Source organism: Lonchura striata, chromosome 3 (genome assembly GCF_046129695.1).
Source record: "Lonchura striata isolate bLonStr1 chromosome 3, bLonStr1.mat, whole genome shotgun sequence".
NCBI classification, from domain to species: domain Eukaryota; kingdom Metazoa; phylum Chordata; class Aves; order Passeriformes; family Estrildidae; genus Lonchura; species Lonchura striata.
Genome location: NC_134605.1, coordinates 59934703 through 59956549, shown reverse-complemented (window position 1 = coordinate 59956549; position 21847 = coordinate 59934703). Strand labels below are relative to the sequence as shown.

The window sequence follows — 21847 nt, the reverse complement described above, 5'->3', positions numbered from 1 at the left end:
TTAAAGTACATAAAACTAATCTCTTAAGCTAATTTTTCCTCAATAATGGGTTAAAGTTAATAATTAAACTTTTAATTTTAATTAGAAATATGTCTAAAAATGCTTAAGGTGCATGTTTTAATTAAGTAGTGTTTTGAAATCAGTTGAGAGAAGGTAGTGATAATTGAGATACATCAAGAAAATTTGAGGGTATGCATACTTTTCTAAAATAGAAATAGACTTAGCCTTTGGATGCAGGTGGTATATGATAGATATTATATTTGTAAACTCACAGAAGCTTTTGCTTGAAATGTCAGTTGGGTTTTTAAAATGCTAATTTTAAAAATCCACAGATCTTCTAGAATATCAGCTCTTCAGTGATTTAACTGGTTAAAACATCTGAGACAATCAGAGTGGGATTTTTGCTATTCTGTATTTTTACTGTGTTTTGGCTGGTTGGTTGTTTCATTTACATTTATCTACCTTCCATGAAATACTAGCCAGGATACATCCTTTCTGTGTTCTGATATTCACTGCTGCTGACAGAACCAGGTCAATGTCATTCCAAATCATCTTCCTGAACCCTCCATAATGTTGGATAATGCATATGATCTACTGCATAGAAAGATACTACGTATTAAAAATCTGTACATTTTTCTGTCAATTCAGTGTGAAGTATAAACATCAGTCTTTACTACAATTTTTTCTTTCATTGTGTTCCTGCATTTAGTTAGATAGTTTCATGCACTTACAGAAAACAGTAAATAAAAATACGTATCATAAAAGGAGTAATTATTTGGCAGTACATTTTAATATGATGTCTAATTGCATTTTCAGGTCATACAGCAATATGAAAAGTAAGAAAAGGGAAGTGGATGAAGGTTACATGAGCAAGCTTATAAAAGAGCAAATAGTACTGAAGTGGTTGAGTATAGTTCTCAGCCATATCTTTATACAACTATATTAATTTTTTTTAAATGTAAGCTTCCTTATTTGAAACAGTAACTCTTCTCAATGACATCTAAATTCCACCAAAGTTATATTTTGGGGGAAAACAAATCTGTTTTTTAAACCTTAATATAACTGCAATAATTTTGAAATGCATGTATTCTGTAGAGATTTTAACTTTCCCAAAGTTAAAAATTATGTTTACAAAGCAAAGAGTTTGAGAATTCAGAATTAAAGATCTCAAGAAAAAGGTTTTCACTTTGAAGACACAAAATTAAGCTAACAATGGTAAATCTAAAAAACTTGGAAAAATATATTAATAAAGGATGAAAGTGTGAAATAAAGTAGATTAGAAAAGAGCTATCTGGCTTACTGTACCCCCTTCTACTTCTCAAATTAAAGGATTTATTTACCTACTCAGAAATGGGACCAACTCATTCTTCATGCTTAGTTGGACATTTCTCAGATCAGATGGGCCACTGAACACTTCCCAAAAACAGGAGGTATAGTGTGCTCCTAGATGTCCTTGTAGAAGGAGACAAAGGGATATAATTTTCTTGTACATGTTCAGCTATTTCCAGAATAATTTGAATGAGAAGAATCCTGGGTTAACATCACTATCTTCTATGCAAATAACTTAATGAAGCACAATAAAAGAAGCAACTGGAGTTTTGCAGTTGAAGATAATGTTTCCACAATCCTGTTTCTTTCAGGGTATGTTGTGAGGCACTTCATAAATGCTGTAGGACGTTTGAAGGTCCTTTGATACCTCATACTGCCAGAACTGCAAATGCTGTGAAATAAATTTCATAAGTAGAAGATGACTGACAGCTAAATTGCTCTGATGATATCTACTTATTTAGTGCAGAGTATATCCCTAGCCTAGACAGTGGTTGACAACAAGAAATGCCAAAATGATAAATCATGAATCTTTTGTATATTATATTATTTTGTATGGTGTATCTTTAAGATGTTGCATGTATAGGTAGTAAAAGAGAATATATTATTGCAAAAAATATTTGTATTGCAGGGGCCTGTTCAAGGCCTGATCCAGTGTTGCCATTCACTTCAATGGTAACATCATATTACCAGATATTAAGCAGACAGTATTGTTATGATTGCATTGGAAATAGCATGAAATATACAACTCAGTAATTTATTATTGTATTTTTAAATGTAAATTATATTAAACTTCTGTCACTTTCCAGTTTCATACAGAAATAGCATAAGGTACTTATTTGGTAATAATAATAGTTTGCTTTATCATCAAGGAGGAAATTCCACGCTGAAACAAACCCAAAGCAGTGTCTCTAATTACACATCTTTTTGATGTATGCTGATACTCATCTTTTTGCTATCTTCAGCCAGATATACCAGATAACATGTTCAACACTGATAATTACAAAGGGATTTATTTTTTTTTTTAATGTAAATTTTCTCTCAGTTTATGTGACATTAATATTTTTGGCTTCTTGAGATGACATATAGATGAGAGATGTAGTATGTCTTTTATTTGCCATAATGTAAGTGGTTAGAGCAAGTTTTGGCAGACAATAAGCTATCTAATATCTCCTCTGTCTTATTTACATGAGGAATATCAGGCACCTGCCCGGCTGCAGCAGAGGTTATTGCTTTGATAGTGTTTAGATATGGCTCTTGCATCATTAATTTGTTAATGAATTTTTCTTGCATGTGCATACATCAAATACTATATTCAGTAAAGATCCTGTGCATGACAAGAGAAGTGAAAGGGAATCCTCCCTTTGTGGTATTAATCCTCAAATGTTAATAATTGAAAATAGAATAGAAATTTTCTCTCTTATATTATGAGATTTGTCATTTTGCCTTTATTTATACCCATGTGGCATTGACACATAGAATGCATGATACAACTGTATCATACAGGACCTTAAAAAAGAGAATAGTTCTCAGTAAAACTAAGGTATTCCTATTTATTAGTCCACACGGAATCTGACAACCAACATTATTTTTATAACTAACTCCTGGGATCTCTGGCACGAAAAGGTGGTATAAGAAAAGCTACAGAGCCATTAAATACCTCTGCATTGCTACTTATGCCAGCCTCTGTTGTCAGTGGTTTGTATTGTAACAACTGTTAATTGTTGGTACAAGAGTCTGAGCCATGTATTTATCTGGAATCTTTTATGCTGATCCTAAAATGGCTGAAATCATCACTTTGGCACAATGTGAAACAAACATGTTCCTTTAGTAGTCTTCTAAGATCAGCAGAAATGTGTTGTGATTTTTCTGCAGTATATTCTTTTAATCTGAGGTTCCAGCAACAGGGACAGAAAATGCACAAAATGAGTGACCAAACAGCTGGAGGAGGTTCTTAAAATTCTTCTTCTTCATACACTCATATGATACACCATATTGCAGGGATATGTAAGTACTTGATTTAAACAAGAAGGAGGAAGGACATAACTGCAGACAGTTTGTTACAAGCTAAATGTCCTGTGAGGTGTCATGTCATAGTGATCATTCTTTGAAGTACTGGACTGTCCATGGTAGATATGATGCAGTCTATGTATTTACACATACCCTTGCTACAGGACTGAGGCTGCAGAAGGCAACACCTCTTTAGACATGAACTCTTCCAAGTCCACTTGGGGATCGTCAAGGTCTATGCAAAGAAACTTTTCTACAACAGACTTGCATTTTTCCATCCTATCACATTTTGAAGGATTATCAAGACGTTTGATAGGTTTTCCGTTGCGAATCAGTTCTGATACTTCCACTCCTCTTTCAATAATTTTTGCTGGCATTCCCGCTAATGCAGCAATATTGGCAGCATGACTAATGGTGGATATGCCCTGTTTGATCTGATAGAAAAATATCAATTCCTCTCCATCCTGATGGGTCTCCATGGTCAAGTACTCCAGAAGAGGTGTGTCAGGCAGGAGTTCTAGCTGCATTAAACTGTGAAAATTAGTGGAGACAAAGACCTGTGGACACTGTGTTCCTTGTCTGATCCAGTACCTCAGGACAGCAGCCAGAAGGGACAGGCCATCCAGTGTGTTGGTGCCTTTACCAAACTCATCAATAAGTACCAGGGACCTCTCTGTGGCATTGTTTACAGCCTTGGCAACCTGGTTAAGATCAATCATGAACGTGGAGAGCCCTACAGAAACTGATTCCCTGCTGTGGATTCTTGTGTAAATCCCATCAATTACTCCAATCTCTGCCTCTGCTGCCGGGACGTAACTGCCGATTAGAGCCATGAACACTATAAGACCTACTTGCTTTAAGTAAACACTCTTTCCAGAGGAGTTGGGCCCTGTGATGATCTTTATTCGTCTGGTAGCCTCGCCACTGTCCACAGGATTGGCCACGAAAGTCTTTGCACATAGTTCCATGAGTGGATGCCTTCCGTCCTTGATGTGGAAGCCGTGGCGGTGAGTAAAGCAAGGTCGACAATAGGCGTTCTCCCGGGCCATTGCTGCCAAGGCTAGCAGCACATCCAGGTGTGCAGCGTACTCAATCACGCTGTTAAGTACTTCAGACTTCTCCAAGATCTTTGTCTGCAGCTGGTGCATGATGAGTGTTTCCTGGTCTCTGATCTCACAGTGCAAGTCACCCAGCAGGCTGTCTAGCTCCTTGGTCCGGGCACTTCTGTAGTGCAGTTTATCGTCTGATAAGAACATGAAGTCCAAGCCTTCAATTTCAAAGTCAGTCTTATCCACCATATTTGGTAGGCGTGGAATGGAGAGAAGGAACCCAATCAAAGGAATGTAGATCACAGAACAGGAGGGAATATGATTGTCCAAAGTCTCCAGTTCTTTTTGTGCCACTTCTGTAAGGAAGCCTGGGAGTCCCATCAGCTTTCGTTTCTTCTCATCAATTGCGGCATCTACATTTGGTCTAATAGTGAAGCGGTTCTCTAAGAGGCTGCCTTCAAAGTCTACCACTTTGCTGATCAGGTTAGCAATATAGTGCAGATCATCAGTGAAAACACATGAAATAGTCTGAAAAAGTTCAATAGTGTTGGGCAGAGAACGACATGTGTCTCTAAGGCACACTGCATTATATGCTGTCTTATACAGTGCTTGCCAGTCACTAACTTTTGTGTTGGAAAGAGTCATTCTCTTCAAAATAAGAGGCACATTTTTAATATTCTTGAGGCAGTTTTGAAGAGTGAGGACGGTTTCATGATTCTGAGCTAGCAGGAAGAAGTTGATAACATCCAGCCGTTTGTTCAGCTCTGCCAGGTTCCGGGTAGGTCGTGTGAGCCACAACCTCAGCAGTTTTTCTCCCCATTTGCATCTGCAGCGGTTTAAAATTCCAAATAAGCTAAATCCTTCTTTAAGTCCACTGGATAGCTTGTACACAGAAGGATGAATATCACTTTTAAATATCTGCAGGACACAGTAAGTGTCTTGGTCCAGATTCACAGTATCTGACAGCACAAATTTTTTAAAGGCCAAAATAGGAACTGCTATACTGCTGTCTTCGAGTTCAACTCCAACCCTTCTTCTGTCTAGAAACTTAAGAAGTCCCCCTAAGGCTCGTATCATGAGTGGACTCTCAAAAGGTATTATTGAGGACAAATAGAGAATTTTCTCTGTGGCAGTCATATGGGATGGGATAAATGGAAATTGCCTAGACAGGATCCGTTGCTTGCTGACTTCTAGACCAAAATCTATGTTGGGAAACAGGACAATTTCTGGTTTTCCTATGTCTTTATCATCAGCAGTAGCTGTTAGGTTGGTCAGGAATTTGGCAATATTCTGGTCCTGTTTTGCACTTGTCACTATGCATTGAGGGTTAAGTTCCCCAATCACTTTTTGCAATAGCTTGAGGTCTTCATTATCAAGTGTGTCAGGCATGAAGTAGACTGAGCAATCTTCTGTATCATAGTAAGTAATTGCCAGCTGCCCTGCATACCACAGAAATGACATATGTGTCTCTGAGCTCTCTTGCTCCTCTTGCTCGGGCCCAAGCGGCGGTGGCAAGGCGCAGCTTGTGGCTGATGTGGCACTCATCTGTTGGCAAGAGGTATTTTCATTCACAACTCGTCCAAAACGGCTTGAGAAGCAGCTTTAAATGACAACAGGAAGTTAACAGGAAGTCAGTCTTCCATCACTGGGGAATCTGAGATGCTACTAGGAATTAACGATAAATGTTCAAGTGAAAAGACATGGCCACCATCGGCTTCCAAGGAAGGAGTAACAGAGCTAACTACCAGCATTAGTATTACAGTTTTCCTTTGTGTCCTTTATATTTTTTTTAAATAGGTGTACTTGGGTGTACTACACCCAAGTACCCATAAATACAGTAACATGCATGGACATGTATATCCATGCACAAAACCTTCTCTCAGAGGTTCGTGACACACAGCTGCGCTGACCACGGCTCCTCCCAGCAGTGCAGCCCCAGAGCCTGGCCATCATTTCAGGGTCGCAGCCCCATATTTATTCTGCACCATCACACAGCGACAGCTTCTGGGGAAGCACATAAGAGATCGGACGTACCAGTCCCTGTCAGCACCTCACTTCCAGTGCTCTCCCACTTCCCGACCTCCCGCGCTTCGCTCGCTACTCACCCTGCTCAGCACGGCCGGGCCGCTGGTCGCAGCGGCGCGGCTCCCTGCGGCCCGGAGCCGCGGTGCTGTTCCCTTTCCCTCCTCTCCGGGGGAGCCCCGCGCTCCGTCGGGCGGGTCCCTCAGGGGCCGGGCCGCCTCTGCGGCCGGGCCGCGCCCGCCGCGGGCCCGTGCCGGCTGCCCGGGGCCGCCTGACGGGCGCCTGGCGCTGTGCTGGGCTGTGCGTCTGCCGCACGGGGCCCGGCGGTGCTTGCGGCTCTGCTGCCTGCGCTGCCGCCGCTGGAGCCTCCCTGCTCCAGGGGGGTGGCAGCAGCTACGGGGCCTGCGTGCGGTTGAACTGCTGGCATCGCGGGCTGCACCTTCCCAGAGACATGGGCAGAAAAAACAGACATTGCAGGGCTGCCACAGGCATTCTCCTGGCGCTCTGGCAGTCCCGCGTTACTCAGCCGTGCCCTTCACAGGCATCATCCATTACAGTGCTTCCTCGAGAGGCTGGTGTCTTTCCTCCTTCCCCTTCCAGCACCAGATGCTTCGAAGTGTCCTCTCAAGTACTCTTGTTTCTCACCCTCCTCCATTACAGCTTATCTTATTATCAGCATCTGTACTATTCCCATGTTGTAACAGCTTTTCTCTTGCATCTCTACAGCTCCAGACCCTTTCAGTTAAGAAATGAGCCATGACCTTTCCATGTGTCTGCATTGCTTCATCCTTTCACATCTCACTGCAAGCAGCACTCCAGAAATTGTTCCAGTTACTAAAAATATAATGGTTTTCCCATGGTTGCTTTTCCAAATACCTTTCAGTGGTGCATCACAAGCACAGCTCAATTCCTGGGCCTTCAACATTTGATTAACACCTTAGCAAACTGTCTTTGACAAGCAAAATCCCAACCTCTTGTAAATGTTGTTTTTTTTATTGGAGCATGAAGTTGTGATTTTTATCTTTTCTTCATTTCATTGCAGAAGAACTCAGGGCTTCACATTTTGACAAGTGTTCTGGCTGAATAGGTCTTTTTTTATTACTAATTGATGTCTAACTGTATTTCCTAGAACTGTCAGCCAAAAAGCAAGGAATGCTGATTTAATGACAGAATAACCTTAGTACATAAGGACTAGCCTAGCCATAGAATATAAAATATTAAGGAATTGCTGTGAGGATGGAATAAATGTAGACTTCCACGGAGATGTAGACTCCCAAATTTCTATTTCCTGAAATTAAAACCATCCACCACTAGATGTCATAATTTCAGAGATTAAGGAAATGGAAAGACATTTGACCTTCGCTAAAGCAGACTTTACTTTTCACACTGATGAGCTGCCAAGAAACTGCAGGCAAACCGGGGCTTTGCAGTTGTTGGGGATGTAAAGCCGAGGGTCCGGGATGTTGGCAGGTTGTCTGTGCAAATGCATGGGGGTGTGCAGGGGGAGAGGTTGGAGAAGAGGACAACAGAGGAGGGGAAGGTGCAGGCTGCCAGAGCAGCCAGCCCTGGTTAAAATGAGGCTAATGGGGACACCTGTCCAACTGATTGCCCAACTGTGTATGGGGAGTGCAGGTGTTCACTGCCAAACCTCAAGCTGGGAGACCTGTGGGCTCAGTAAGAGGCCAGCAATCTGGGCAGGAGTGCTGGGGGACAGAGGGGCCATGACGGTGTTTCAGGAATGCACAAACATGTACATGGAGAGAAAGTCATGTCCATCCTACACTGCTGACCTTCTGTCCCTGCCAGAAGGATCTGCACTTGTGTCTCCTGTGAGCCCCATGTGCAGGTGCTGGTGAAGACAGTGACATCCATTTAGCCAACCATGTCCTTGTTCTTTCAGCTTGTGCATGTGTCTCTGGGACATGAAAGCAGCAGGCACATCCATCAAAGACTGAGGATCCCACATGCTGGACTGGACTCCAGCAGCCAGGCAGTAGGGAACACACCAATAGGAGCTGAAGCTGCTAAAAGCTCCTAATATTCCTTAGCATAGAATAATGATATTTAAATAGCAAACAGCATTACTGGGCGGTAGATTGAAGGAGAAAATACTGAATTTCTATGGAGATCATATAGTTTTAGTGACAATGCAATGCAATGAGGACCCCGTAATTCTTAAAATAACTACTGAAATTATGTTTTCTGAAAATAGCCTCATAGAATATTTATTATATTCTGCTTCATATATGCAAAACTGCTAACGAGTCCAATATTATAAATCCCAGAAAGTTTTTAGATTTACTGAAATAAAAGAAGTCTAGTGCTAGTAAAATACAACCATTTTTTTCCTGTGGGCTGATTTTAATGACTCAGAAAACTGCCCTTTATGACCATTTGAGATTGTTCCTTGTAGCAGCATGCCCAGTGATGACAGCAAGAATAATTTCCAGTTCCATGTTCCATGAACACTGTTGCAAACCATTGGAAGTTAAAGCAGTTGTAGCATTATGTATGTCTATTTGTTCCCCGCAAGACTGAAAAGAAAGTGGCAGAAAGGAGGACTAATGACACTTTTATTTTATTGTTATTTTCTGCAATAGACAGTTCTTCCCTAAAACGGAAGATTTGGAATATGATTATTTCTATATTTTTTTTTGCATTTTGAAGTAGTTTTCCATACTAACTATTTACGGTTAAAATGAAAACTATAGGAATTAAATATGAAAATAAAGTGTCCAAGTAGAATGCCTAACCGAATTTTATGTTTCTTTTTAAAGGTGAAAAAAATTGACTCTAGTCTGTATGATGATTTCAAAAACCATTATTTTGGAGATGAGATCTTGCACCGCTTTGATCTTTGCTCCATGTTGAAAAAAAAGCAGCCAAATGGTTACTACTACTGTGAGTCCTCCATTGTTTTTGGTAAGTACATAATAATTTTCTTCTCGTCAGTTACATATCTGAGTTATATGTGCAAAAAGCCAATTTTTCTGGAGTGTGTTAGTTGATTCTTGTAAGATCTATGGAGTCTGACAGAAATCTCTCCCTCATCCTTGGCTCTGCAGGAACTCTGTGCAGTGGTTCTCTCTGACAGCTAAAGTTTATGTTCAATTATCCATCTCCACAATCCCATTCCATTTTTCATCCTAAAATGAGTGTTTAAGATAAGTGAGATGTATCACTCCCTGGAGCTGCTCATCTCTCTGTTGACTTTAAAGACAGGCTGTGTGACTAAGTCAGATTAGACACAGTGCTTATAGATGATTAAAGCTAAGTGAAATGTCTCTGGTATGGCAGAGATGTGACCTTACTTTCATGTACTACATTCATGTACAGAGAGAATTGCAGTGGTACCACAGATTTGATAATAAGTCTTCAGAATTAGACTTTAAACATTGTACAGACACCTTGCTAGGTTATTACAGTGCTAGAAATCAGAATTATGTCTTCAGGCTTTGTCTGAACAGAAATACCACTGTTAAAAATTAGTGCTGGTTTCAGGACTACATGTAGGGCTTTGGCGACGATTTGGTTTCTCCCTTGTGGTGACTTCTTTGTGCTGCAGCATTGCTGCTGGAAGTGCTTACTAGTCTTGAGGATTCTTCTGAGGATTTAAATTAAATACTTAAGCATGCCAGGCACCTCTCACATTCTAGCTGCTGGTAATGTTTTGTTTGTGCTTAGGGTCACCTTTATTTAGCTTGGCTAAATCATTACCAAAAAAAATCAAAATCAGTACAGAGGAAAGAAGTATAGGATGTGGCAAAACTATTGCAAAATCCAGATCAGTCAAAATCAATATGAGATACATTTATACATATTTATTTATCTATGTATCTGTCTTATCACATTTATTACCTTGGGTTATGTATGTCTTATAGTTATGTTTATCTTTGTGTTTGTAACTATATATATGTCTTCTGTAAATGTTTATGCATTTAAATATTATTTATATGCATCCAAATGACTGAGAAAGAAAAATTACAAGATCATTTAGAATGGTATAAAATTTTTTGATTTGGGTGAAATTGAGACTCTGCTATTTACAAATATTTTTCAGACTATTCTGGAATATGATTAAGGAATTTGGTATATAACTAATTACAAAAAAAGAATCCACTAAGTAGTATATTTGGTAGATATATTTTTCCCAAACATTTATTTAAATCTGTCTTCTTGAACTTGTCCTGTTACTGACGTCTCAGATTGCTAAAATGAGACAGTTTTTCAGCAATGTTTTGAATGTGAGTCCCATTAAATGGTTTACAACAGCAGTCAATCAACCAGTATTCAAAGCAAGAATCAGATGCTTGTTTGGCTTTAATTCAATCCCAGTATGACCATGCGTAAAGAATTTATGTGTCATTTTCACAGGCCAAACAGAACTCTGCTTTGAATTATTTTTACATGAGCATTACATCTGACTTTCTCTAGCAATAGAGAGAATGGATGTTCTTCACTGATATTAGATTAAGAAAGGGCACTGTTATTCCCATTTTTTCAGTTCTATATGGATTTAGATGCATCTTAGTGAAATATGTGCATTTAATTTCTTGGTTTTGTACATGTTAATATATATTTATTTAAAACCAACAAGTAAAGGAAAACATATTGGGATGGAGTTTAAATTAGTTATTTTGTAATTTCAGGGAAGAAGAAATTGTATTTTAAAGAATTCTGAAAAAATTTATTTTGATGTGTTTTAAAATGTGATTTGGATGGGTTTTTGAGTAATTATACATAGCTAGGGCATTAAAACAGGGGAGGTAATGTAGTTCTATTAATACATCAAAAATAGTGAATTTTTAAAACTACTTAATAGAGACAAAGTACTGTATCCAGGCCTAGTTCTTCCTACCTGTACATGTATTCAAGCACTTATCTTTTCCTTGAAGCACACAGAAATTACAGAAACAGAATTTACTTGTTTCCTAGAGTTTGGTCAGAGTTGAGTGTTTTGCATTTAATAAGATAAAAAGATCTGAAGACAAAATAAAATAGACATTATAAAATATAAAATATAATATAAATATAATATAAAAACAATATAAAAAAGACATTAAAGTATTAGAGAGTGTCCAAAGGAGGGCAATAAAGATGGTGAAGGGCCTTTAGAGGCAGCCATGTGAGGAGCAGCTCAGGTCACTTTGTCTATTCAGCCTGGAGAAGAGGAGACGGAGGGGAGACCCCACTGCAGTTACAACTTCCTTGTGAGGGGAAGCAGAGGGGTAGGTACTGATCTCTTCTCTCTGGTGACTGGTGACAGAACTCGAGGAAAAGGCATAAAGCTGAGGTGAGAGATGTTTAGGTTGGATCAGGAAAAGGTTCTTTACCCAGAGGGTGGTTGGGCACTGGAACAGGCTCCCCAGGGAAGTGGTCACAGCCTGACAGAGTTCAAGAAGCGTTTGGACACTGCTCTCAGGCACATGGTGTGACTCTTGGGGTGTTCTGTGCAGGGCCAGGAGTTGGACTTGATGGTCCTGATGGGTCCCTTCCAGCTCAGCGTATTCTATGATTCTGTGGCTAATAAGTGTCACAGCACATATCAGTTACACATTTATTTAAAAGTCTGTTTAAAAATAGGGGAACCAAAAGAGATTGATATGAATAAAAGGCAGAAATACAGTACTTGCTGAACTGCATCATTATACACTGTGGGTAATCAGGCTTTGACAGGATGTTACAGAGCAGCATCCATTAACTTCAGCAGAGCCTACAACTGCACCAAAAACTTTCTCTATCTGTGTGCTAGCCCCACAGGGTATATGTTCAGGAATTAAAAATTGGTGTGGTAGTGAAGGTAATTTTGAAACTTCATCTTCAGAGTTCAGTCTGCTGTTTAAAGCAAACAGAATAGCAAGGCAACAAAGTGCCCTTCTATGGACCACCCACCTCATGGCAGCTGTTGTATGCCACCTCAAATTCCAAAGAAGATGAGTGAATGCTGGAATGAGTTGAGCTTTTCAATATATGCTCTTTCACCTGAATGATTGGTCAGTTTTTGATATTGTGGTAAAGATGTTCAATAGATCCTCTGACTGTCAGGAGGAGCATTATGTAAATCTTATGTCAAATATAACTTTAGCATTAAGTATCTCTCTGAAATATTTTCAGGATCCATTAATGAAGATTTTTGTAGACTTGTTTCAAAAAAAATTTGTTTGTAGTATTATAATGTAAAATTATATGATACATATTAAAGAAAGTTATCACATGCCAACCTGTTTTCTGTGATGTTTCTTCTGAGTGGCTTGTAAGAAGCTTATACATCAGACTTCCCTCATGCTATCTCTGAGGAAGAGAAACTGCAAGAAGTGTGTTGCTGGGTGGAAACCACCCAGCAGATTACTGTTACTTTCTGCACAGCCAAAATTCATATTTCTGGAATGTGGACCAACCTGGACGTTTAAAGAACTCTTACAGTCCCCCTTAATCCTTGCAATCTAGCAGTAGCAATATGGAAAATAAAATATCAGACTACAAATATCTGATTTATCTGCATAAAGGCATAATCATATGGTAAAAGGTAATGCTTCTTTCTGGTCAAGTAATAACTCAATGAGATGCCTTTTAAAGTAGCAGAACACTGGTGGATCAATTTGCTTTTCAGTGGATTTATGTACAAGTTTGGTGTCCAGTTCTAACCTTGTCACCAAGGTCATTCTGCAGTCTCTCTGAGATGGGAAACACCTGTAGAAAGTCATTCTTCTGATCCTAAATGGAGTGTCTAAGTCAGGATCTAAAAAGTGTGATAGCCAAGCTCTGAGCATAAGATACACTGCGTGAGCAGTTGTTAATATTTGTTAATTGACATGCTTGCTAATTACACATATGTGTATATATAAAGATACAAGTCTTCAACAAAATAGCAAAAATTTGCATTATATTTGCAGTCTTTATTTCTGAGAGAGATCAATAACATTGTGCGCATAACATGTTATAAAAAAAGTTAATTCTTGCCAATTGCTGGTGTTAGGCTATTAAAACCTTTTAAGTAACATTTTTGTTCCTTTAATAAAATTAATTGGGCTTTCGTGGTGCAGTTTATGCTTCCACATTACAATTCTAGCTGTACAATGGCAGCTGCTCAACACCCATGTCTCAAACAAAGAGTAAGATACTTCTGATAATAAGTTTCATATGAGCCCTCCAGACTGAAAATAAGTTTGTCAGCAATAGGTTTGGGAATACCCACAGGGAAAAAAGAATTACAGAAGAAAGAACAGAAGAAAGACTCATCTGTACCTGAAACAGAAAATAGACATGATAGTGTCACTCTATGAACTCTGAATAATACTGAGAAGAAACAGAAGACTGAAAATAAAGGAACTGAAAATCAATTGATAGTTGAATAAGTCTGCTCTTGATAAAAATGCACTTACAGTGTCAAGCAAAAAATACAGTAGCATTTCACCTTCATCATCAAGGATGAAGATGTTTCAAATACAGTATGAAATATATATAATAAAGTATGCAATATGAAGTTTTGCCAGTTTGTCTGAAAGGTTTTTGTAGTTGCATGACAGTGTCTGAAAGGGTTTTATAGTTGCATGACAGTGAATCCCTTTTTGTAAATAATGATGCATTCTTTAGTTTTACATGTTATTTGCCCTTCTTTCCTCTTTGCAATTTCAAAATTCCCTTAGGCTTGTTTCTTTCACTTAATTTTCTTTTATTGACAGTCTATTTGTAGCCTAGCTTCTACTTTTTCCAACCTATTAGGTTTTGATTAACTGTTTTTGAGATTCATGCATATCTGTGGCACTTCTACCAAATTTTAATTAATTATATGGTAGACATAGTGCTTCTGGATAAAAATGTCTTGGGTGGTTTCCCAGAGGCTGTTTCTTAACATTTGGAATTAATAAATAAATCACTGTTTGTGTTGAGTTTATCCAGAACTGCTGCAGTCCTGTGTATGCAGGGTGCTGAATAAGTATTTGCCTAAATAAAAAGCAGCAGGTATTGCATGCTAATCAGTAAAGTCTTTCCCTAAAGCACTGTTTCTCAGCTGAGTCATGTGGTAGAATATTGACTTATAAAAAAATGGTTCTCTTAAACATGGCAGAGAAAAATTAACATATTGGTTATTAACCTAGAAGCCATGCTCTTTATGGATGCTAACTAGAAAGTTGTGATCCAGAGGTTTCTTACACACATCAGATATTTTCCTAATGACAGCAGAGTGGTGCCCCATTGATTCCTTTTCACTACTTCTGCATTAGAACTTGATGGATGGGGTCTAGCAATTTATCTCATCTTGCTACACTGGGCACTTGCATCTGTATTTGGTAATTTTCTGCTATCAATCATTAGTATCGCATTTTTCATAATGAGATAGCATTTTTATATTTGTTTTGTAATATCAGTTGCAGCCTAAAAGCTGTATGGATACTTACTGTGTCAGGATAAGGAGAAGAAGCTAGTTAAGAGGGAGGTAACCAATATGGTTGGAAAATTAAAGTTTTCATTTCAAAGTAATATTTCATTGTTCTGAGGCAGATGCTAATATTTGAGCTTTAATGTTGGCAAATGTATGACAAATTCTTCATGAGACAGTGAAAGGGAGCTTCAAAGACAGGAACATGATGTTTAGAATTCAATCATTCATCTCCTAGTACTGAAAACAAGAAAAAACCTCATCACTTTCTATGATAGTGAGATTTATTTTTTGTACTTGATTATGAGATTTACTTTATTGTACAGGATCATTTTTGCTACACTCTTTCAAAATATCACAATGCAATTCTGTTCAAAAGACTTATTTCCTTTGTTTTTCAACAAGAGTATTTGAAGTAGTGATGTGTTTTTATGCCAGAGCTGTTATCAGTAGGTGAAAATAAGTCAAAATAAGATTTACTAAAATGGTTTTAAAAATATGTGCAAACAATGGGATAAAACTGATGAACTAAATCTAACAGGAGAGCACAAAGTCTTATTTGATGTCAGTAAGATTGTGATTCATAGCTGAAAATTCAGTTGAGTATGTTAAAAAAGCAGAATTGATTTTTCATAACAGAACATAGTGTGCAATAAAAATACAATTTAATAACATCCAGCAGGTTTTTAGTGTCTTAAGTACTTATGCTTTAAAGATATTTTCCTCAGCAGACTTTGGTGTTCAAACAACTAATTTATTTCTAAATTTAATATATTAAAAATACATTGAAAATGTGTAAAGCATTGATTTCAATATACCTTAATTGCAAAAAAGTAAACAGACCACTTAGGTGTAATATTTTTTATTGAACGGATCAGTAAATGTATAATATTTTTTCACTGAATGGATCAGTAGAAGATAATTAATTTATATTTTTAAAATTTTTCTAGCTAGCAAGGTGCTTTTGTTGATACGTATTACTTGTATAGTGTTGACATCAAATAAAAGGTATGTTTGATTTACCATAATCAAATTTCACTCTTTCTGCAATTTCTGAGAAGTCTTTTTCAGTAGTTTGAAGGACCTGGAATGAAAGGACAACCAGTTTTCCACTGCTCAAATATCGCCATTTTTTAGGTGTTTCTGGTTAGTGTAGAACTCTTACCCAGTGTGCAGCATGGTTCCAGAGTCTGTAGGCTTCCTACCTAATCCTTATGAGTATTCTAAATAAGATACGGTTGCAGCTCAGTAGAGGTCTGTACCTCAGGGATTATGACAAATGCTGACATAAAAATTTAGGTGTTGGGGAAAAGGGCTTGTTTTGAGTAATACCACAAGTTGCATTTCTCTTTCACAACAATACTCAGCAATTTATGAAAACGGGTGTTTTTAGGATAGAAACAATAGGTTTCATATTCTGACTGTGCATAAAATATTTTCAAGGCCGCTAATATTTTTAAATGTGCATTCTTTAAGTGAAAATAATTTCAAGATAAAATGTGATAGATTTTAAAGTTGCATTGTTAATGTGGCTTGTAGTGTCATTTCTTGTTTCCAACAAAGCCATAATGTGCTGTTTCTCATGGAAGCAGTAGAATGTAAGAGAAAGATTACATCAACCACAGGCTACGACATAATATCATTGTTTTAACAACAGTCTGCCAAGTTACTTTGTTTTAATCTGTTCTTGAACACAAAAGAGAGTGTCGTCACAGTACCTGCTGAATACGTAGTATGCGATCTTCTGTTTTTTAAATGAAGATATTTAAGATCTGCATTAATATTTGATGACAGCTAAGAGACCTGAATCTCCTCTCTGTTTATAGGACAGTTAGGCAGATATGTTGGATACAAAAGGTTGGAGATGTCACTCAAGCAGTAAAGACCTTTCTGGGAGGGTGTAACATGCAATTCACAAACTTGTTGCTCCATTACATATGTGAAGAGTTTTCATTTCTTCTTAATGAAGTATATCTGAGTCTGTGTGTCGTCCCTTTTTTGTCAGCCATCCACCCAGGGACAGTCCAGCATTGCACATAATCCTCCTGCCCCACACATACCAGAGGTTGTGGGGTTTTTACACTGTCTTTCATGCTAGTGGCAATTCCTTACCTGCTCCATTGCAGGACTGAATGTGCTAACCACCCATGGCATAAGCTATGTGGTATTACTCCAGTGTTTGATGTACCTCACTCACTTATGCTATGGAAGTGGCGGGGAGAACTTGAGATCACATGGAGATGACAATGCTAAATGCAGCTTTTCTTAGTGCTTCTCAAGTGTGGGTGCCCACCTCTAGGCTGATGCTATAATCTTTAGCTATGTACTAATTTCTGTACCAGCAGCTCAGGAGGTTTTCATGGCCAAAGCTGTGGTACCCACGCATAGGTTGAACATGCAAACATACTCATACTTACTAGACATACTTACAAACATCTGAAGGTAAGCTTCCAATTTTTTAACTTTCTAAACATGCCTACTCTTTATTTTCTGAGACAGTGTGGGTTCACACTGCTTGCATTCTGAGCAAATATCTGGGCATATGTGGTACTGAGCCGGAGTACGGAGCTTGACAGTTTCAGATGGCAGCACAGATTTCTATTCACCTGGATTTGGTTCAGCTATTGGTACAGCACTGTGTCCTCTCTAGACTGTGTGGCTTTACTTTAGGTAAATAGTTTACTTTCTGAAGTCCTAAGACATTATAGTTGACCTATACTTTTAAAAACCTCTGCTGTTACTTCATGTTTTGCAAAGAGCAGATTTGACTTATGGAATTCTGAGTAGCCATCCATAGCCTAGGGATTTCACCAAAAAGTAATTGCTGACTGTTTGAAAAACCTTTTGCCTTTTAAATCATTTATTTAGAGAAGCAGTGAAAATGGCACTAATGAATTTTAATACCTAGGCTGCCTAGCTTTTTTTTTTTTTTTAATATTTAAGATGTTTTGAATCAGAAACCTTAGATACTGAACTTTATTGGTTTAATCAAGAGAACAAACAAAAGCCTTTTTTACACATATAAATGCTCCTAATTAAATGCTTTTGGAAAGTGGGTCAAGCTGAACAGGAACAAAGCACTCTCTTATTCCAAAATAAGAGTGTTCACATATGGAATTATTCAGAAACAGCTCTTAGTACTTTAAAATTCCCAGGCAATGCTAATCTGTCTTATCTTTCAAATGCAGGCAAGCTCTATAGTTTTTCTTCCCCATTCCTATTATTCTGCAGACACAAAACATACTGGATGTTAAAATTTTTCATCACTTGATTATGTTGTTACACCATGTCTGAAAGAAAGGAGGATTTGTTTGTGTATCTTTAATATTAGAAATATTATTTTCACATTAAAGCAAGTAAAAGCAATAATTATTTTGCATGGGATGTACTCTTCCAGATTATTATGTTAAATTCTTTATTACCTTTATTATTGGTAAATTCAGCTTTCTATACATTGTAGTTTCCTTTCCCGATGTATACAGTATCTCAAATAACATATCATCCACAATCCAGATTATGGTTATACTGTCTTTTTCCAGCTGACTTGCAGTTAACTAATCAGAGCTTCTCTTTTTAATTTTTATTCCCAGACAAAAATATCTGGTTTAACTTTATTCATAATTCATTACTTGGACTGGTTTGAATGCACTTAGTGGCTATCTCCAGTCTTGGGATAGCTTTGCTTAATTTCTGAGAACACAAAACACATGAAGGTATGCTGTGTCTCCAAATGGATATTGAAAATACTATAGTACAACTCTTTCTATATAGGCATAAAACCCTATGCATTTCAGAGCAAACCAAAATCTATAATTTGAAATACAGATGTGTAAACCTTAATGCCCTAGTTATTTGTGAATTATTACAAATTTTTCCCAGATAAAGAATCATCTGTATTTTTACTTCTTTTCTGTATCATGGTGCCTTTTATTGGCTTATATGAACAGCTTCAACAATGTTGTGTTAATCCAGGTGCTTATGAGGATCAAGAACTAAAGTTTTAAAGATTTAGTTCTTTCTTGCTGTTATCTGTACTTTCAGTTTTAAACTCTCCACTTACTTTCAGTCCTTTTCTTCACTTCTTTATCTGTTTGGGATTTAAGTAGTACATCTTAGGTGGTAAGGCTCACCTAATGTCATTCTAAGGAAAAGAAAATTATCTAGGGAGAATATTGGTTTCTGCTAGTAGATTTTAAAGGTGAGAATTATAAAGTAGAATGCAATAGCTAAGTACAAAAATTTTTTGATTGTTTGAGTATATTTGAAGTATTTAGCATCCCTTTTGTTTAGAGGAGGATCTTGTCTAAATGAATTGTGCTGCACAAATACATGGAATTAGTCAGCTGTATACACCTGATAAGTTTCTCTTTTGTAGTAGTAGCTATTCTGACTGTTGAATTTTTATTTGAATACTTTTTTCTTTATGCTTTATTTAATATAGTGGAACAATCTGTAAGGGTTTGTGTTTTGTCACATGTATACATTTTTTCAATATAAATTTACATTTGTGCAAATTCAAGTGTAATGATCTGTCAGTGCAGTTATATTAATAACTTTATTCTAGTAGGGCAAATACAATAAGAAATTTACAAATCTTCAGACTCTCTTTTAAGAGCTGTTTTCCCAAACAAATTTTGGTCCACATTGTTGGCCCACAGTCTCTTGCACTATGAAATACAGCACATACTGAATGCATGATATCTACATGGGTAAAAAGTGTATTTTATAGGTGTATTATGAAAAGTTCTGTATATTTTCATAGGTGTATATTGAAAATTTTTTCTGTTTTGTATTAAAGGAGGGAATTGTTTCATATGCTTGTGTATAAATAAAATGTAGAAGTCAAAAAATGGTTTAACTATCTTTTGTATGAATTAGGCCCAGAATGAGATGCCTCCATTTCCAGTTGTATGGAGTCCAGTATCCCAGAGTAGAGTCAAGAAAGGCTGAACTGAATGCTTCATTGATCAAGCCAGGCATCAGCACCTCTTTGTCTTACTTTGATTTTTGAGTTAGGCATCTCACCCAACTGGGATCCAAAAGCTCTGCTTATGATACAATGGTACTTAAATCAGGTTCCACATTTTATTTTAGAGAGGAAGTACTTTTTCCATACATAGTTTACTTGAAAATGAAACTGGACATTGGGACGTTTTCTTCTCTCAGCTTGGGGAAATCCAAGCTCCCAAAGACTAGCATAGCCACAAATGGCAGCTTATCATGGAAGCTTAATGATGCACCAGTGTTCTTCAAGGAGCTTCACCAGAGCAGCAGAGAATTCAGACATCACAGAGCCAAAGAATGAGCCCCACTACTGCCCCAAATCAGACTGTTATGCTGTGATTATTTCCTGCAGTGTCTAGTCTTACAGAGGTCACAAGCCCAGTGCTAAAGTACTCACTGAACTCTTAATCTTGTGACTGATTTAGAAAAGGGAGTGTCCAGTTTCTGGATCCTAAGCCCAGGCTGTTCAAATAGAGCCAGTTCTGAACATGACTATTTCTGCTACTGGACAACAGGAGAATATGTGGGGTTTATTCAGTTTCTGGATGCGGATGCATGACTGCTGGCTAAATGCTCAGTTTGGTGCTTGTCTTTTTTTGGTTTTCATTAGAAACAAATTATCGATATATAGGATTCATACGTACATACATACGTATATACATACATATTATATTTATATTCCTCTGTGTATGTTTGCATGTTGGCATATAGCGCACATGCATGCATGCTTACAGTAAGGTGATGCAAAACACTGCTTTTAAGCAGCTCTTTTCTTGCTGAAATCCCTGTAATCAATTCAGACATAGCAGTGGGTGATGTTCGTTCACATGGAGGAGGTTAAAAAAAGCACAGCAGAAAAGCATTGAATATGTGTGGGTTTGGACAGCCTTTGTCTATGGGACTTGTATGGTACCTTGACATATATCCAAGCTGCTTCCTTCCAGTTGCACAGTAGATGAAACATGTACTATTGTTAGTACATGTTTCATTGAAATGTGCCTTTTCTTTGGAGACAGTTCAGAGAATCTCATACACGCATGTACATTTAAAGGCGCATATTTTTTGAATGTTGCATGTTGTTATGTTTTGTATGTGAGCTTATTTTTCAAGCTATGCTAGCTTTTGTATTCTTACATAAAAGGTTCCTTAGCACTTTAAAAATTCATGTTTAACATCATAATTAAAATACATAGATAAATCCTATTTTATCAATTAGTACAAAATGGCAATTTAAAAATCGGAACAGATACTGGTGGTATTACCAGTGATTTCTCCTCTCTCCCAAAATATTTGTCATTGCTAAGGATGAAAACAATGTCTGTTTCCCTTCTCAAGGAGTTGTACACTACACTGAAATTTTATGGAAATAATCAGAATGACACCAAACAAAAAAACTGTTTATTTCATCTAATACTTGCTTACACAAGTAAATTTTGTAAAGAAGTACCTTTCAATACATCGAGGTAAAAAGAAAGAATTTGTTATTTCACCGAGTTGATATTGTATCCTCTTGTTCACAGAGCAAATGCAGAATTACATTGCCTTTTTTATGACCTTTATAAATACCACTGTGTCCTTGGAGTATAGAAATATGCAGGAATGCCTGCTCAGTTAATTACATTTTACTCAGTTAATACAAGTATCTCAGTCTCCCAATTCTTAAATTCCTTTTTAAGAATTAAAATATTTTTCTTAAAATGGCACCATTTTTGTACAAATAGGTAATAGGTGTTCATATATGAAACTAAAATTCCATAACACCCTTCATATTTATAAATCTTAAATACTGAGATTGGAAGGCAATGAACGTATTTCCAGGTGAAGATACAGGAAGTTCTTCAAGCTGTAGTCCTAACTGGCTTATTTTTGAGAACCTTCTAGTAAATTGTAAATTGTTCCTAGCTGTTTGGACTTCATAGTTTTCTAGAACTTTGAAATTATGCACTTTCAGTGTTCCAGATCTTATATTACGTAGGTATCACTTTTATATCTTTTTATAGAGATGTGGTAGAAAATCACAATGCATAATCTTTGCTTCACTTCTTCTTTCTTTACA

The 21847-nt window shown here is 37.3% G+C and overlaps 2 protein-coding genes across 3 annotated transcripts in view; one reads left to right on the top strand and one right to left on the bottom strand.

The window, feature by feature from the left end:
* The window catches only part of AKAP7 (A-kinase anchoring protein 7), an 82109-nt gene that overhangs the window by 24450 nt on the left and 35812 nt on the right, over window positions 1-21847 (top strand). For both annotated transcript variants that reach the window (XM_021540701.3, XM_021540700.3), the window contains exon 7: window positions 9185-9329. In XM_021540701.3, the coding sequence (XP_021396376.3) occupies window positions 9185-9329 (145 nt within the window). The remainder of the gene's footprint in view (window positions 1-9184; window positions 9330-21847) is intronic.
* MSH5 (mutS homolog 5) lies at window positions 3274-5980 on the bottom strand. The gene has a single exon (XM_021540699.3). It carries the CDS (start codon window positions 5928-5930, stop codon window positions 3495-3497), a length of 2436 nt encoding a protein of 811 aa, XP_021396374.1. The 5' UTR covers window positions 5931-5980; the 3' UTR covers window positions 3274-3494.

Excerpts from the sequence above, each read along its gene's own strand:
- MSH5 (XM_021540699.3), bottom strand. The coding sequence starts at position 5,930 with ATGAGTGCCACATCAGCCACAAGCTGCGCCTTGCCACCGCCGCTTGGG.